This window comes from Doryrhamphus excisus, linkage group LG14 (assembly GCF_037039965.1).
Source record: "Doryrhamphus excisus strain RoL-2023G ecotype Guam linkage group LG14, RoL_Dexc_Guam_v1.1, whole genome shotgun sequence".
Classification (NCBI taxonomy): Eukaryota; Metazoa; Chordata; class Actinopteri; order Syngnathiformes; family Syngnathidae; genus Doryrhamphus; species Doryrhamphus excisus.
The window spans coordinates 16,490,465-16,508,424 of record NC_136370.1 but is presented as its reverse complement, the minus strand read 5'-3'; the positions used below and the strand labels follow the sequence as shown (position 1 = coordinate 16,508,424).

The window sequence follows — 17,960 nt, the reverse complement described above, 5'->3', positions numbered from 1 at the left end:
TGCAAGAAGATTTATGTATCCATCGAGGATAACATCAATTTCCTTTTCTTCACAGGAAATGTTGTCAATGGGACAATTGGAAAACAAATGGTGGACACCTTGGTGGAATCATCTAGCAATGTAGAGATGATCCTCAAGTTTTTCGACATGTTCCTCAAGCTGAAGGATCTAACCACCTCGGACAGCTTCAAGGTCTATGATCCCGAGAGCAAAGGTTTCATATCAAAGAAGGATTTCCAGAAGTCCATGGAGAACCAGAAGCAGTATTCCCAGTCTGAGATCGAGTTTCTTCTGTCCTGTGCCGAGGCGGACGAGAACGATATGTTCAACTATGTACAGTTTGTGGAGAGATTTCATGAACCCGCCAAGGACATTGGCTTCAATGTGGCCGTCCTCCTAACCAACCTCTCGGAACACATGCCGCACGATGGCCGCCTCTCCACGTTCCTGGACCTGGCCGAGAGTGTCCTCAGCTATTTTGAACCCTATTTGGGTCGTATTGAGATCATGGGCGGAGCCAAGCGCATCGAGCGAGTATACTTTGACATCAGCGAATCAAGTCGGACCCAGTGGGAGAAGCCGCAGGTTAAGGAGTCGAAGCGACAGTTCATCTTTGATGTCGTCAATGAAGGTGGAGAGAGCGAGAAGATGGAACTTTTTGTGAACTTCTGCGAGGACACCATCTTTGAGATGCAGCTAGCATCTCAGATTTCAGAGCCGGACCCATTGGAACGTCAGGAGGAAGATGATGAAGATGACGGTCAGAGTGTGGGGGAGAACCAGGAGGAAGAAGAAGAGGAGAGTGTTACGTTAGAGTCTTCTTCAGCCTTTACCATCGCTTGCATCTCCATGAGAAAAAACATCTGCCACTTCCGCCAGCTTCTCACGCTCAAGAGCATGAGACGACAGTACAGGAAATTCAGGAAGATGAGTGTGAAGGAGACTGTCCACAGCTTCTTTGCTTTCTTCTGGGTGATCATCACTGGCGTCTTCCAGTTTGTTTACAGCCTGATTTGGGGTTTCTTCCATATTTTATGGACCACCATGTTTGGGGGCGGCCTTGTTGAAGGGGCTAAGAATATGAAGGTGACGGATATTCTGGGGAACATGCCGGATCCCACCCAATTCGGGATCCACGGGGATGTGCTGGAGACAGAGAAGATGGAGGCCAGCGAGGCATCGGCATTGACTGAGATGGGTCACATGGCTCAGGGGGAAGCGGCGGAGGCGGATCTGATGGCCGAGCTGCTCAACATTCAGCCTAAGAAGGAAGGGAAGCATGGTGCGGAGCCCGGATTGGGGGATGTATCTGAGGTGGTGGTCGGCGATGCTCCGTCCATAGCCAGTGCTGTCAGGCAGAAGAAGGCCCAGGTTGGTGCTAGTTTAGTCTTCAATCTAATACTGTTGACTATCATATTCCGTCGGGAACGTTGGGACACCAAGTAGGTCTGTCGGGATCAGTCCTTGATTGATTTGCTTCATATCTATCTGGTCGTAGTTTTAGCTTCACAGTGAAGTAGAGTCTGATTCAGCAAAACTGCTGTGCGGAGTTCCCCAGGGTTCTGTTCTGGGGCATGCCCTGTTTATGCTGTATTTGCTTCCTTTGGGAACGATCATTCAAAGGTTCTGTGATATTTCTTATTATTTATATGCCGATGACATCCACCTTTAATGCTCCTTCAAGCTATCTGAATTTTACAAGTTCGACTCCCTAAAAAGTTGCTTAGTGGACATGAAGAACTGGTTGATTGCTAACTCGCTGCAGCTAAACATAAATAAAACAGAGACTCTCATTCTTACTCCTCATTCATTTTCTACCGCTTTGTCCTCACGGGGGCCGCGGGGGTGCTGGAGCCTATCCCAGCTGTCTTCGGGCGAGAGGCGGGTTACATATGTGCCAATCACAGGGCACACATAGATGGTCAAAAGTGGAATGAAGATGCAAACTCGGGTCTCCTAGCTGTGAGGCCTGCGCACTAACCACTCATCCGCCGTGCAGCTTGCCTCATCCTTTATTATTCATTCATTCATTTTCTACCGCTTATCCCCACTAAGGTTTCGACCATGCTGGAGCCTATCCCAGCTGTCTTGGGGCGAGAGGCGGGGTACACACTGGACTGGTGGCCAGCCAATCACAGGGCACATATAGACAAACAACCATTCACACTCACATTTATACCCATGGACAATTTGGAGTCGCTAATTAACCTAGCATGTTTTTGGAATGTGGGAGGAAACTGGAGTACCCGGAGAAAACCCACGCATGAGACAAACTCCACACAGAGATGGCCAAGGGTGGAATTGAACCCTGGTCTCCTAGCTGTGAGGTTTGCACGCTAACCACTAGACCACCATGCCGCCCTTCCTGATGTCTTCACCATTAGACTATTATAATAGTCTTTTCTCTTGCCTAGGTAAGAAAGAGATGTCTCGCCTACAATTGGTGCAAAATTCTGCAGCAAGGATTTTCACGCACAAATAGGAGGACGCATATACGGCCTATTTTAAAAGCTTTTCATTGGCTGCCAGTGTCTTATCGGAAAGATTTAAAAAATTTTTAGTCCTCACATTTAAGAGCACTGCATGGTCAGGCTCCTTGTTATATTAGTGACCTGATCCTGTCCCAGACCCCCGCTCGATCACTCACGTCTCTGGACCAGAACCTACTGAAAGTTCCACGTACCCGTTTCCAGACCAGAGGGGACCGAGGGGATCTTCCTGTCTCTCTGCGTTCATTAGACTTTGTTGATGGTTTTAAAACCCAACTTAAATCGTTTTTATTCTATAAGGCTTTCTGATTGGGCTGATATATCCACTGTTGGTTTATTTGTGGGCGCTTTTAATTGTGTTTTTACTGTTTTACTGTTGATTGTGAAGCACTTTATGACCTCCTGTGTGTAAAAGGTGCTATATAAATACATTTTACTTACTTTGACGTATCGTCATAGATGGCTGCAAAGAAGAGAGCTTCAAATGGAGACTACAAATCTGACTCGGAAAAAGCAGAGTGAGTGTTTTTTTATTCCATTTTAGATGCGTGATCTCTCATTCATGTTATCCTCGTATTCTTTTTCCTGTATTTCATTACATGGGATATTTCATGGTGCAGTTCTGAAGATGGTGAGAAGAAGGACCACGACAAGGCCAAAGATGAAGCCCCTCCTGAGCTCTCATTGGAGGAGAAGAAAGCCCCTAAAAAGAGACTCGGCCTGAAGAAAGATCCACCGGAGGCCTTCACAGCGAGCTTCTTTGCTGGCTTGGAAATCTACCAGACCAAGATGCTGGTCAGTTGTTTGTCTTCTCCGGCAGGTTCATATTTGGTGAACGTGTATTTAATATTCTTTAATTTCCAGAACTACCTGGCTAGGAACTTCTACAACCTGCGATTTTTGGCACTCTTTGTTGCTTTTGCAATCAACTTCATTCTTCTTTTCTACAAAGTGAGTTGAATTCATCATTAATACTATGAAATAATCATTTCTAACGGGTACTGTAAATAACTAAATGTTATCAGGTGACTGGCGATAACACGGATGATGACGATCCTTGGAATGGTCGAGGGAGAACTGGACAGGAAGAAGAAGAAGAAGAAGGCTCTCTGGAATATTTTATCCTGCAAGAGAGCACAGGTTATATGGCACCGACTCTTCGCTGTCTGGCAATACTGCACACTATTATATCCTTTTTGTGTGTGGTGGGATACTACTACCTGAAGGTACTTTTCCATTATTAACTACTGATAAACTAACATATAAGTACACTATAAGGACAAAGGTGCTGGCTTTCCCGCACTTTATATGGATGCAACTTTATTTGTCCATCCATCCATCCATTTTCCTCCGCTTTTCCGGGTCCGGGTCGCGGGGGCAGCAGTCTTAGTAGGGAAGCCCAGACTTCCCGATCCCCGGCCACCTCCTCCAGCTCCACCGGGAGGACACCAAGGCGTTCCCAGGCCAGCTGTGAGACATAATCCCTCCAGCGTGTCCTAGGTAATGCCCCCGGGGCCTTTTCCCGCGGCTGGGCATGCCCGGAACACCTCACTGGGGAGGCGTCCGGGAGGCATCCGGACTAGATGCCCGAGCCACCTCAACTGACTCCTCTCGATGTGAAGGAGAAGCGGCTCTACTCTGAGCTCCTCACCCTCACTTTATTTGTTTACATTTTTAAAGCACTTTACCCTCATAAGTAATGTAAATAAAAATGATGATGGTTCCAGGTTCAATGTGTTGCCACCTTTATAGGGAGCCCATTATGCTCTGTTGTGATTGGTCGTACTGCTTTTGAAGCTTTGAGGCTTTAAGTCCCCGTACCGCATGTAATGTATGTTATGAAAAGGCCACAAAAAGCTAAAGAAAAAGCAAAAATGCTTTCTGAATTTATATTGGTAATGTGTTGTGCAGCATGCATTACAATGTTTTTTTTGCCACTTTAGACCTTTGAGCGGCGATTTTTTTTTTTTTTTTTTTCAAATAGCATGACAGGATCCCCTGAAAAATGTCAGGTGGGCTGTGAGTTAGCGTTTATTGATCTATCGTGGTAATCGGGATTGTATGCGGTATTGTGGTGCCAGCGAGTCACACAGTGGTTTATGCAGCTCATTAATACTTATTATTATTTCATTATTATTTAAATTCTTTCCCTGCAATAAGAACTCATTTATGTCTCAAAGTTCCACTGCACTTTTGTCCTTATAGTGTACTTTCCAAATGAAACAATGTATAATAAAGGTGTTTAGAATGCCGTACAGGAATATATATGATTGTGTGTATAAGGTTCCGCTGGTGGTGTTCAAGCGTGAGAAGGAGATAGCCAGGAAATTGGAGTTTGCCGGCCTCTACATCACAGAGCAGCCATCAGACGATGACATTAAAGGACAGTGGGACCGACTGGTCATTAACACGCCGTACGTCTACCTTGCTGGTTGGCATTATTGCTTTATCGTGAATGTGATTTTTATCCCACTGTGGTGTTTTTTTCTCAGGTCCTTCCCCAACAACTACTGGGATAAATTTGTCAAACGAAAAGTAAGTCATTTTAGTCTTTGGTGCACTAAAAATTTATAATTTTATATTTTGTATAGTAGTAACTGGGGCAGCTGCACGGGGGTCGAGTGGTTAGCGTGCAGTTCAATTCCACCCTCGGCCATCTCTGTGTGGAGTTTGCATGTTCTCCCCGTGCATGTGTGGGTTTTCTCCGGGTACTCCGGTTTCCTCCCACATTCCAAAAACATGCTAGGTTAATTGGCGACTCCAAATTGTCCATAGGTATGAATGTGAGTGTGAATGGTTGTTTGTTTGTAGTTTGGGATCACTTGCAAATTCCTTTGTTTTCAAAAGAAAAACACATTTTCATGCATTTTACGAACATTTTTTACCATTTCATTAACATTTTTATCAAATGAATCAAATGATTTTCAAAGAAGGATGTACATTTTTGCATAGAGGCCTACTCTCATCAACTGTCAGTCCTGCATCAATCTCCTGGTATGGCTGCTAATCCAAATTCATCATTTTATAAGGCTAATAGATTATTAGAAAAGCCATCTAAAAATCTAAACTAAAATCTCTTACCATGCTGTTAACTACTCCCTTCAGAGAGCAGCACAAACTGGGTCTAACAAGGACACAAAAACGATGCAAGAGCTGTGCAAGAAGACAAATATCTGAGAGTGTGTAGTTTAAGACAAAGACGCCTCACAGGTCATCACCTGGCAGCTGCACTAAATAGTACCACCAGTACCACCAGTAACACCAGTGTCAGTATCAACAGTGAAGCGGCGACTTTCGGGATGCTGGACTTCATGGCAGGACTGCCAAAAAAAAGCCATATATCAGATTGGCCAAAAAAAAACATCCAAGTGATCCCAAACTGGTGGCACGGCGGTCGAGTGGTTAGCGCGCAGACCTCACAGCTAGGAGACCAGGGTTCAATTCCACCCTCGGCCATCTCTGTGTGGAGTTTGCATGTTCTCCCCGTGCATGCGTGGGTATTCTCCGGGTACTCCGGTTTCTTCCCACATTCCAAAAACATGCTAGGTTAATTGGCGACTCCAAATTGTCCATAGGTATGAATGTGAGTGTGAATGGTTGTTTGTCTATATGTGCCCTGTGATTGGCTGGCGACCAGTCCAGGGTGTACCCCGCCTCTCGCCCAAAGACAGATGGGATAGGCTCCAGCGCCCACAGCGACCCTCGTGAGGAATGAAATGCATATATGCTGAAAAAGATCCCCAAAACAGGACTGTGAAAGGGTTATTAGTATGCGGCCATATTTGAAGCCACCTAGAAACTATTGTGATATGTAAATCATGCGTCATGCTCAAGAGTTTGTTTCTTCTTCACATAGGTGATCAAGAAATATGGTGATCTTTATGGAGCTGAGAGGATAGCAGAGCTGCTGGGTTTGGATAAAAGTGCTCTTGATTTTAATCCTACAGAGGAAGCCGTCACCAAGGAAGCCTCATTGGTGTCTTGGTGAGACATGGCACCGATAAAGAAGCAAAAAAACAAAAGCCGTCATGATTATTTTTCTGTACTCAGGTTGAGCTCGATTGATACAATGTATCATATTTGGAAATTGGGCGTGGTTTTTACCGATAATGTAAGTATGCGTGGATAAATGCATAATAGACAAATGGATGGATGATGGATGACAGGATGTTTTTTTCCACACCAGTCATTCCTCTACCTGGTATGGTACACCACCATGTCCATTCTGGGCCACTACAACAACTTCTTCTTTGCCGCTCATCTATTGGACATCGCTATGGGATTCAAGACGCTTCGCACCATATTGTCCTCTGTCACACATAACGGCAAACAGGTGAGAAAGCTCCCAGGAAATACTTATATCTGCTCATTTTTCGATATTTCGGCATCATTCATGCATGTATTGTGATACAAGAATACCGAGCCATTATAAATAAAATATTGTATCTTATATATTTGTATAGGAGGCCAGGGTTCAATTCCACCCTCGGCCATCTCTGTGTGGAGTTCGCATGTTCTCCCCGTGCATGCGTGGGTTTTCTCCGGGTACTCCGGTTTCCTCCCACATTCCAAAAACATGCTAGGTTAATTAGCGACTCCAAATTGTCCATAGGTATGAATGTGAGTGTGAATGGTTGTTTGTCTATATGTGCCCTGTGATTGGCTGGCCACCAGTCCAGGGTGTACCCCGCCTCTCGCCCAAATACAGCTGGGATAGGCTCCAGCACCCCCTGTGACACTCGTGAGGATAAGCGGTAGAAAATGAATGAATGAATGAATGAACATAATAGTGTGCATCTCATTAACAATGTTTGTCTAAATGTGCCCTGGGATAGGCTCCAGCACCCCCTGTGACCCTCGTGAGGATAATCGGTAGAAAATGAATGAACGAATGAGAATAATAGTGTGCATCTCATTAACAGTCCAGTCCAGGGTGTACCCCGCCTCTCGCCCAAAGACAGCTGGGATAGGCTCCAGCACCCCCTGTGACCCTTGTGAGGATAATCGGTAGAAAATGAATGAATGAATGGGAATAATAGTGTGCATCTCATTAACAGTCCAGTCCAGGGTGTACCCCGCCTCTCGCCCAAAGACAGATGGGATAGGCTCCAGCGCCCACCGCGTCCATCTCCCACATTCCAAAAACATGCTAGGTTAATTGGCGACTCCAAATTGTCCATAGGTATGAATGTGAGTGTGAATGGTTGTTTGTCTATATGTGCCCTGTGATTGGCTGGCCACCAGTCCAGGGTGTACCCCGCCTCTCGCCCGAAGACATCTGGGATAGGCTCCAGCACCCCCTGTGACACTCGTGAGGATAAGCGGTAGAAAATGAATGAATGAATGAACATAATAGTGTGCATCTCATTAACAATGTTTGTCTAAATGTGCCCTGGGATAGGCTCCAGCACCCCCTGTGACCCTCGTGAGGATAATCGGTAGAAAATGAATGAACGAATGAGAATAATAGTGTGCATCTCATTAACAGTCCAGTCCAGGGTGTACCCCGCCTCTCGCCCAAAGACAGCTGGGATAGGCTCCAGCACCCCCTGTGACCCTTGTGAGGATAATCGGTAGAAAATGAATGAATGAATGGGAATAATAGTGTGCATCTCATTAACAGTCCAGTCCAGGGTGTACCCCGCCTCTCGCCCAAAGACAGATGGGATAGGCTCCAGCGCCCACCGCGTCCATCTCCCACATTCCAAAAACATGCTAGGTTAATTGGCAACTCCAAATTGTCCATAGGTATGAATGTGAGTGTGAATGGTTGTTTGTCTATATGTGCCCTGTGATTGGCTGGCCACCAGTCCAGGGTGTACCCCGCCTCTCGCCCGAAGACAGCTGGGATAGGCTCCAACCCCCCCCGTGACCCTCGTGAGGATAAGCGGTAGAAAATGAATGAATGAATGAACATAATAGTGTGCATGTCATTAACAATGTTTGTCTAAATGTGCCCTGGGATAGGCTCCAGCACCCCCTGTGACCCTCGTGAGGATAATCGGTAGAAAATGAATGAACGAATGAGAATAATAGTGTGCATCTCATTAACAGTCCAGTCCAGGGTGTACCCCGCCTCTCGTCCAAAGACAGCTGGGATAGGCTCCAGCACCCCCTGTGACCCTTGTGAGGATAATCGGTAGAAAATGAATGAATGAATGGGAATAATAGTGTGCATCTCATTAACAGTCCAGTCCAGGGTGTACCCCGCCTCTCGCCCAAAGACAGATGGGATAGGCTCCAGCGCCCACCGCGTCCATCTCCCACATTCCAAAAACATGCTAGGTTAATTGGCAACTCCAAATTGTCTATAGGTATGAATGTGAGTGTGAATGGTTGTTTGTCTATATGTGCCCTGTGATTGGCTGGCCACCAGTCCAGGGTGTACCCTGCCTCTCGCCCGAAGACAGCTGGGATAGGCTCCAGCACCCCCTGTGACACTCGTGAGGATAAGCGGTAGAAAATGAATGAATGAATGAATGAATGAACATAATAGTGTGCATCTCATTAACAATGTTTGTCTAAATGTGCCCTGGGATAGGCTCCAGCACCCCCTGTGACCCTCGTGAGGATAATTGGTAGAAAATGAATGAATGAATGAGAATAATAGTGTGCATCTCATTAACAGTCCAGTCCAGGGTGTACCCCGCCTCTCGCCCAAAGACAGCTGGGATAGGCTCCAGCACCCCCCTCAGTACCCTCGTGAGGAAAAAGCGGTAGAAAATGAATGAATGAATATATTTGTATACTTAAATGAAAGCTCTGTGTCTGCAGCTGGTGCTAACGGTGGGCCTGCTGGCCGTCGTGGTCTATCTCTACACTGTGGTGGCCTTCAACTTCTTCAGGAAGTTCTACAACAAGAGTGCAGATGACGACGAGCCAGACATGAAATGTGACGACATGATGACAGTAAGAGAAAAATTTCAAATACCTGAAATTAACACTGGAAATGCTTTAATTTTATATTTCTTCTGCAGTGCTACTTATTCCACATGTACGTTGGCGTGAGAGCAGGCGGGGGCATTGGGGATGAGATCGAAGACCCGGCTGGTGACCCCTATGAGCTCTACCGCATCCTTTTTGACATTACCTTCTTCTTCTTTGTCATTGTTATCCTCCTGGCCATCATCCAGGGTGAGTGGCATCATGGAGATCGTTTAGACGAGCAGACAAACGTTATTTCAGCGTCCCATCGTGAGGATGCACCATAACTTGTCGGCACAGAAACACACATAATCATGACATGACATTAAAGGCCTAAATCTTGCAGGTTTGATCATTGATGCTTTTGGAGAGCTGAGGGACCAGCAGGAACAAGTCAAAGAGGACATGGAGGTTAGGGGGGATTTAAAAAAAATAGACAAGAACTGCAGTTAATTAACATCATTTTCCTCTTCTTCTTAATCATTATCTCTCTTTCCCCTCCACTTAGACAAAATGTTTCATTTGTGGGATCGGAAACGACTACTTTGACACAACGCCTCACGGTTTTGAGACTCACACTTTGCAAGAGCACAATTTGGCCAACTACCTGTGAGTATTCCACCTGGAAGAGTTCACGTTTCATGCTCATAGCGACAAAGTCACTGAAGGAACCAAGATACCAACCACATGACTGGGATCCGTCATGTTATTTATGACGCCTTCAGTATTTACTGTAGGACAGAAAATATTCTTTGGTGAGCCACTGCTAGCTCAGGAGCTACCTGTTGGAAAACCCCTTTGATAGCATCACTATCTTAAAGCTAGTTGAACTGGTAGTGAGGTTCTCGTTGGGAGTGACCAGGATGGATAGGATCAGGAACGAGTAAATCAGAAGGACAATACATGTTAGCATCACTATCTTAAAGCTAGATACGCTACATTCGGCCCAGTCACAATAACAATTATTGATGGATAATAATTGTCCCACGAAGGTATACAAAACTGTGGTGAGACCAGCCATGATGTTCAGTCTAGAGACAGTGCCATTGAGGAAAAGACAGGAAACAGAACTGGAGGTAGCAGAGATGAGGATGCTGAAGTTCTCATTGGGAGTGACCAGGATGGATAGGATCAGGAACGAGTACATCAGAGGGACATTGAGAGGCCAGACTGAGATGGTTGGGACATGTCCAGAGGAGAGATAGTGAATATATTGGTAGAAGGATGCTGCGTTTAGAGCTGCCAGGCAGGTCGAAAGAGTATGACCTCAGAGAAATCATTGACCTAATATTTTTGTTTAGTGTCTCTAGCGGTGATGCTATTTTTTTCTGGGGTTTTTTTTTCAAGGTTTTTCCTGATGTACCTCATCAACAAGGACGAGACTGAGCACACTGGACAGGTACAGTATGGTTACTTGGAATTACATCTATCATGCTAAGATAATGGTGATCAGTGAGGCAGAGTCATCAAACAACTGTCCATCAGCTACTATTTTTTTTATTTATAAATTAAAATAATAAAAAAATATTATAAAAATTATTTTTATAATTAATATAATATATATAATAATGTTATATAATATATATAATTCATATAATAATTGTTTTTATTATAAAAAATATTTTTATTTTTATTTTTATTTTTATTTTTATTTTTATTTTTATTTTTATTTTTATTTTTATTTTTATTTTTATTTTTATTTTTATTTTTATTTTTATTTTTATTTTTATTTTTATTTTTATTTTTATTTTTATTTTTATTTTTATTTTTATTTTTATTTTTCAGTGAGGCAGAGTCATCAAACAAATGTCCATCAGCTACTATTTTTTTTATTTATAAGTTAAAATAATAAAAAAATATTATAAATTTTATTTATATAATTAATATAATATATATAATAATATTATATAATATATATAATATATATTATTCATATAATAATTGTTTTTATTATAAAAATATTTTTATTTTTATTTTTATTTTTATTTTTATTTTTATTTTTATTTTTATTTTTATTTTTATTTTTATTTTTATTTTTATTTTTATTTTTATTTTTATTTTTATTTTTATTTTTATTTTTATTTTTATTTTTATTTTTATTTTTATTTTTCAGTGAGGCAGAGTCATCAAACAAATGTCCATCAGCTACTATTTTTTTTTATTTATAAGTTAAAATAATAAAAAAATATTATAAATTTTATTTATATAATTAATATAATATATATAATAATATTATATAATATATATAATATATATTATTCATATAATAATTGTTTTTATTATTAAAATATTTTTATTTTTATTTTTATTTTTATTTTTATTTTTATTTTTATTTTTATTTTTATTTTTATTTTTATTTTTATTTTTATTTTTATTTTTATTTTTATTTTTATTTTTATTTTTATTTTTATTTTTATTTTTATTTTTATTTTTATTTTTATTTTTATTTTTATTTTTATTTTTATTTTTATTTTTATTTTTATTATATTGAAAAATAAACAAAATAATTTCAAAAAGCTACAATATTAATAGACTTTCCATTTGACAATTATTTGCATGTCTCCACTCAGGAGTCGTACGTGTGGAAGATGTACCAGGAGCGCTGCTGGGATTTCTTCCCAGCTGGAGACTGCTTCCGCAAACAGTACGAAGATCAGCTGGGATAGCGCAGATCCATCCTCCATGCCTCGGTCCGGGGGGGAGGGCCACTGCACTGATCTCCGCCCGGTCACCCCACCACCAACACTGAGACGGCCTCAGGAGAGAAGATACAAATGACCTTCTTATCCAGCAAGGAGGAGAGCTGCCCTCCATGGCCTCGCGGTTTCAGCCTCTAATTCACATTTTCAGGTTTGTTTGTTTGTTTTTTTTTTGGCGGGGGTGGGGGGCTTTGACAGACAGCATTGCCTTTTACTGTGCATAACCCCCCCATCATTGCACAATGTTGTGTTGTCTTTCTGAGAAACACTAGTGTTTTAACGAGACAGTGAAATTATGCACAAGAATCCACCGTAGTGATTTTCAGAATGTCGAGACTTAAATAATACCAAAAGAGAAGTTCAAGTGGATTCAATTCGTGCATTTTTCATGTCATCTTGCAAGTGAAGATGCAGTCGGTTGTATTATGTAAAATAAAAACAAGATGTATTTATTTTTCAGGAAGTGCCTTATAGTACCGAGTCTACATTACAAAGAAGCTATGCAAAACCCTGTGCTGTTTTTCTTAACGTATGTAAGTAGACCTTTTTTTTTTTATTTAACAGAAAAAATTAATTTCTTTTGTCGAATGCATACATGCCAATGTTACTTGTTATAAATGACTTTGAACAGCAAAAAACGGAATTGCTATTGTATGGCTGTTTGTATGTAGTAGCTTTGCAGATTTGTGCATTTCTTTTCATGGAATAAAAATAAAGAAAATAGTGCCAGAAAATGAGTCTTTATTTAAAAAAAAATAAAAATAAAAATATGTAATAAAATGTAAATAAAATGTAATAAAAATATTATTACAATGGTTACAAGTAAAACTTAAATGCAACTAGATGGCGCCACAGGCCAACGGTTCCCTGCTCTTCATGTCCCACAGCAGACTTAATTGATGCTGCTGATGTAGTCCCATGTCAGAGATGTTGTTTTTTCCATTGCAGCCCAGCAGGGGTCAGGATGCACACAAACATAATAACAAAGGCAGGGGGTCTGGGCTGGTTCCATTAAGGATGCTGCAATCACTTATCTATAGGCAACACCCTACTCCTCCCCGACAGCAGACCTCCTGCCATCTGCCTGGTTGTGCAGCAGGGATTTTTATCCTCATGCCGCCTCATGCCGATTGTGGAAGGTCAGTTGCAAATAAAAGAAATGCTACAGGAAGAAGGACTATAAGACCAGTTCATAACATAGCATGGAAATATGCTTTGTTCTTTTCTGGTTTGACTACCATTACCCTTCAATGACAAGCGGTGGCCTAAATTTTCAGCTCAAATGTCTCCAATATTATATATTTGACCCAAAGTCAGCTGGGATAGGCTCCAGCATACCCCTTCGACAGAAGATTTGATGTATACATTGGATGAAAAGACATTAAAGAGGAGTTTTGCACCCGCCTGTGAGGTGAAACATTCATTCATTCATTCCGGGTACACCCTGGACTGGTTGCCAGCCAATCACAGGGCACATACTATAGACAAACAACCATTCACACTCACATTCATACCTATGGACAATTTGGAGTCGCTAATTAACCTAGCATGTTTTTGGAATGTGGGAGGAAGCCGGAGTACCCGGAGAAAACCCACGCATGCACAGGGAGAACATGCAAACAGGGGGGGGAATTGAACTCGGGTCTCCTACCTGTAAGGTCTGCGCACTAACCACTCGTCCACCGTGCAGCCCGTGAGGTGAAACATCTTCAAGAAGATCAAGTGACCCCGTGCTTGTGTATACGCCTGCTTTTCTTTCACGTTCCCAAAACATACGCTGGTGTCTATACACAAAATAAGATTAAAAAATAAAATAAACTAATTAAGAATAAAGACAATAAATCAATCAATCAGTAATAAATAAGTAAAATAATAATAAAACAGCAAATAAGAATAACGTAAGAAACCACATACAGTTGGTAGAGAAATTATTTTTTTCAGATTCAAATGTACAGTATTAACAGTTATTTAACCTTTAACATGAACATTAAGCAAACTTAATAATTTGACCCAATTAGCAAGTTAGCATCGTACTCAGTTCCATCTGGGAGCAGCGTCGTAACGTTAACATGTTTGATGAGATGCTTTATCTTGACGTGTATTTTCTGTTTTATTCCAAATCATTTCCTGCATTTATTTGTACCCAGCGTCATAAGCCTTTAGCTTCATTGCTAATCCAAAGCAAAACAGGGCGGGGTAACAGTATGGGCGGGGGCAAAATCATGTTAATTGTGTCCGGTGTGCACACAGCTTTAAGCTGTCATTTCAACATTAAACTTTGGTATCAAGGTGGGGGCCTCAAACTAGCGTCTGGCGGGCCGCATTTGGCCCGCGGGCCACAAGTTTGAGACCCCTGGTCTAGAGACAGTGCCACTGATGAAAAGACAGGAAGCAGAACTGGAGGTAGCAGAGATGAGGATGCTGAGGTTCTCATTGGGAGTGACCAGGATGGATAGGATCAGGAACGAGTACATCAGAGGGACATTACATGTTAGAGGCCAGACTGAGATGGTTGGGACATGTCCAGAGGGGAGATAGTGAAGGCTCCACCTTACCTCTTAATGACTAATAATGAAAATGAAAATAATTGAATAATAATTGTGTACAAATAATCACACCATTCTTGTCTACGTATAGTCAGCCATTCGTCAGCTGCCTATAGCTATCGGTGGTCTTTCGGCGACGCTATTGTTCCAATCCAGAATCTGACGGCCTCTTGGATGAGCTCATGTTGGTCTCTTGAGGGTTTTGCTTCATCACAAGCCAGCAGATGCCCTCTTTGGCACCCCCCCCCCCACACACATTGTCTCTTCTTCTGTCCTCCTGCATAAAAATCAATCCCTGCGATGATGTCATTTTCTAAACACAGCCTACAGTATTTCAATGTACTGCGTTCTCACATACTATTCCATGATGTCACCGCTCTGCAAGTAGACGCTTGATCAAAGCAAAGCACGCTTAGACATTTTAATATCATTACCGGAAAATGAGCGCTTAATTGTTTTAGCCATGTTTTATGGGATAATTGTTTCACCGTCGAGGAGTCACCTCATGATTTTAGTCCAGGATTTTGTGTCCATATGGCGTTTGGCAGGTGAAATAGATTAATTAGACCATGTTCATGTATGATCATTATACTGTCCATGTACTGCATGTGTGGAGTAGCGTATCTCCTGAACTGGCGACATTTGCACACACCGACAGGTTAGTACTGTGTCTCCTAATTGTACGTGTTTACTTAGATATTGTGGTTTCAAACAAGAGATGAATGGCTTTTATTAGGAGCATTTAATCAGTGGCTGGCCCAGTGCTCCCAGTTTCCTGCACCCCTCGGGGAAAGATTAATGGAAACAGGATATTTCATCAGATCCCTCACATCACTGCGCAGGATATGAGGATGTAATTGTATCTGTTTGGATGGTGCCTGCTTTTGTTTTGGGCGTGAATGTTTCGCATCTCGGGGCACAATGTTTTGACATACATGTCCATACCGTAAGACCGTCTCCACCATGTTTAGCATGTGATGTGGTCTGCTGTGGATTATGAGTTTCTCAACAAGTCTACCTTTCAGTTTCATGTGGAGGCTTGTTAACGTCTGAGCCATTCAGCCGGTGAGGTTGATGGATGTTATAACAGAAGTTATGATCAGGGTGCAGATAAAGAGGATAAAGACCTGGAGAAATAACAAAACACAGGGTCTCTCCTGTGTGCGCTTTCTTGCCTTTAGAAAAAAATATATATTTTTTTTAATTAAAAAAAAAGTTTTTTTCTACCTCCAAGGGTAGCAACCAGGGATGGGAGGACCCTTTAGCTAATACAAACATAGATGGCTCTCTCCTGTGTGCACTTTCTTGCCTTAAAAAAATAATAAAAATAAAATAATAAAAAACTTTTTTTGATAAACATTTTTTTTATTTAAAACAACTTTTTTAATAAAAAAAATTGCCTTAAAAAATAATACAATAAATTAAAAAAAACAACCTTTTTATAAAAAAAAACTTTTAAGAGTAGCCTGTCCTCTATGTAATTGTTTAATGTTTGCAGAGTCTGCACTTTCTTGCCTTAAATTTTTTTTTTTAAATAATAAAAAAACATTTTTTAATAAAAAACTTTTTTATTTAAAAACAACTTTTTTAATAAAAAAATAATTGCCTTAAAAAAATAATACAATAAATTTAAAAACCCAACCTTTTTATAAAAAGATTTTTTTTAAGCGTAGCCTGTCCTCTATGTAATTGTTTAATGTTTGCAGAGTCTGCACTTTCTTGCCTTAAAATTTTTTTTTTAAAAATAATAAAAAAACATTTTTTAATAAAAAACTTTTTTATTTAAAAACAACTTTTTTAATAAAAAAAATAATTGCCTTACATAAATAATACAATAAATGAAAAAACCCAATCTTTTTATAAAAAAATATTTTTTAAGAGTAGCCTGTCCTCTATGTAATTGTTTAATGTTTGCAGAGTCTGCACTTTCTTGCCTTAAAAATAATAATAATAATAAAAAACTTTTTAAATAAATGAACTTTTTTTTATTTAAAAACAACTTTTTTAATAAAAAAAGAATTGCCTTAAAAAAATAATACAATAAATTAAAAAACCCAACCTTTTTATAAAAAAAAAACTTGTAAAAAGTGTAGCCTGTCCTCTATGTAATTGTTTAATGTTTGCAGCGTCTGCTGTTCTCGTGTGGAACTTGGTATCTTCACCCTCATTCATTCATTCATTTTCTACCGCTTTTTCCTCACGAGGGTCGCTGGAGCCTATCCCAGCTGTCTTCGAACGAGAGGCGGGGTACACCCAGGACTGGTTGCCAGCCAATAACAGAGGTTTTTTTTTTTTCGTAATTGTCAAAATATTATCAATGTTTTGAAGTAACATCTTTCTGTGAAACCTGTTCAATCAAAGCTGATAATCGACACTTCAATCACATCTTAATCGTTCAGTGATGATGCATGAAGGCTAAAATCCTTCAAAGTCCGTGTGGATGTAACCGTGTCACAATGACCAACGACCAATGACAATCCTACAATTATGCTACATTCTTGTGTCATCTGTGGTTCTATGTATGTTGTTGTGGTCCGCCCCATCTCATACACTTTATATATGCTTTCCCAATACTGTACTTCTCAGCTAGTATCCTGTGTAAATTATTAAAAACCTTTGCTGATTAAAACCGTGTGTGGGTTACATGCAAGGCAATTGAAAGTCTTCACGTGATGTCCTTGAAAGCGCACTTAAGATTCTTCACCGTGCTTGATAAAGCATGTTTGCTTTGCCGTCATTGCATCTCATGAAACATGCATGACCTCCTATTGCTTTCTTGCTGCCCAGCACGCCCCGTGTCTGAATCCCGGGACTACATTTGCCTTAGCAATCCTCCTTCTTCCTCTTCTACCTCTGTGGTCTGTTCTCGAGGAGGCGGGTGAATAACTTAACACATATTTCAGCCTGACACACTTTTTTGCTGTGGGTGTCCCTTGGGTGCTCAGTTCATGAGCCCACACATGTTGTTTTATTTAAAAGTGCAGCTTTTGGTCTTGTCCGTGTGTGGGTGTGCCTGCGGTCTCCTTTTTTTTTTTGTTTACCAGGGGGGGATGCACATCATCTCTGTGACCTGGCAGGTGACTCAATATCTGCACAACACCACATTATTATTATGACTGTTACATAGAAAATAGATGTGCACTGAAGACGCTACAAGTGAGTCAAAGCGGGAAATCTGTGCAATTTGTCATGCAAACATGATTTAAAGCAGTAAATGCACAGGCATCATAAATTATACATAACAATAATGAAGCTAAGGCAAGAAATGAAATCTGCTTTATAGTGCTAAAGTGCTACAACGT

The 17,960-nt window shown here is 41.0% G+C and overlaps 1 protein-coding gene across 6 annotated transcripts in view; it reads left to right on the top strand.

The window, feature by feature from the left end:
- Window positions 1–13,133, top strand: part of LOC131140056 (ryanodine receptor 3-like) — a 137,426-nt gene extending 124,293 nt beyond the window's left edge. For 5 of the 6 annotated variants that reach the window (XM_058090132.2, XM_078796119.1, XM_078796118.1 and 2 more), the window contains 16 exons: window positions 56–1,371; window positions 2,949–3,007; window positions 3,110–3,284; window positions 3,354–3,440; window positions 3,515–3,715; window positions 4,773–4,903; window positions 4,982–5,024; window positions 6,346–6,473; window positions 6,540–6,600; window positions 6,676–6,822; window positions 9,264–9,398; window positions 9,467–9,623; window positions 9,760–9,824; window positions 9,922–10,022; window positions 10,761–10,812; window positions 11,984–13,132. In XM_058090132.2, the coding sequence (XP_057946115.2) occupies window positions 56–1,371; window positions 2,949–3,007; window positions 3,110–3,284; window positions 3,354–3,440; window positions 3,515–3,715; window positions 4,773–4,903; window positions 4,982–5,024; window positions 6,346–6,473; window positions 6,540–6,600; window positions 6,676–6,822; window positions 9,264–9,398; window positions 9,467–9,623; window positions 9,760–9,824; window positions 9,922–10,022; window positions 10,761–10,812; window positions 11,984–12,079 (2,954 nt within the window). In that variant the 3' untranslated portion in view covers window positions 12,080–13,132. Of the gene's footprint in view, window positions 1–55; window positions 1,372–2,948; window positions 3,008–3,109; window positions 3,285–3,353; window positions 3,441–3,514; window positions 3,716–4,772; window positions 4,904–4,981; window positions 5,025–6,345; window positions 6,474–6,539; window positions 6,601–6,675; window positions 6,823–9,263; window positions 9,399–9,466; window positions 9,624–9,759; window positions 9,825–9,921; window positions 10,023–10,760; window positions 10,813–11,983 lie in introns of all 6 variants that reach the window. The other variant, XM_078796120.1, reaches the window with a different exon arrangement.
- The last annotated feature ends 4,827 nt before the right edge of the window (window positions 13,134–17,960 follow it).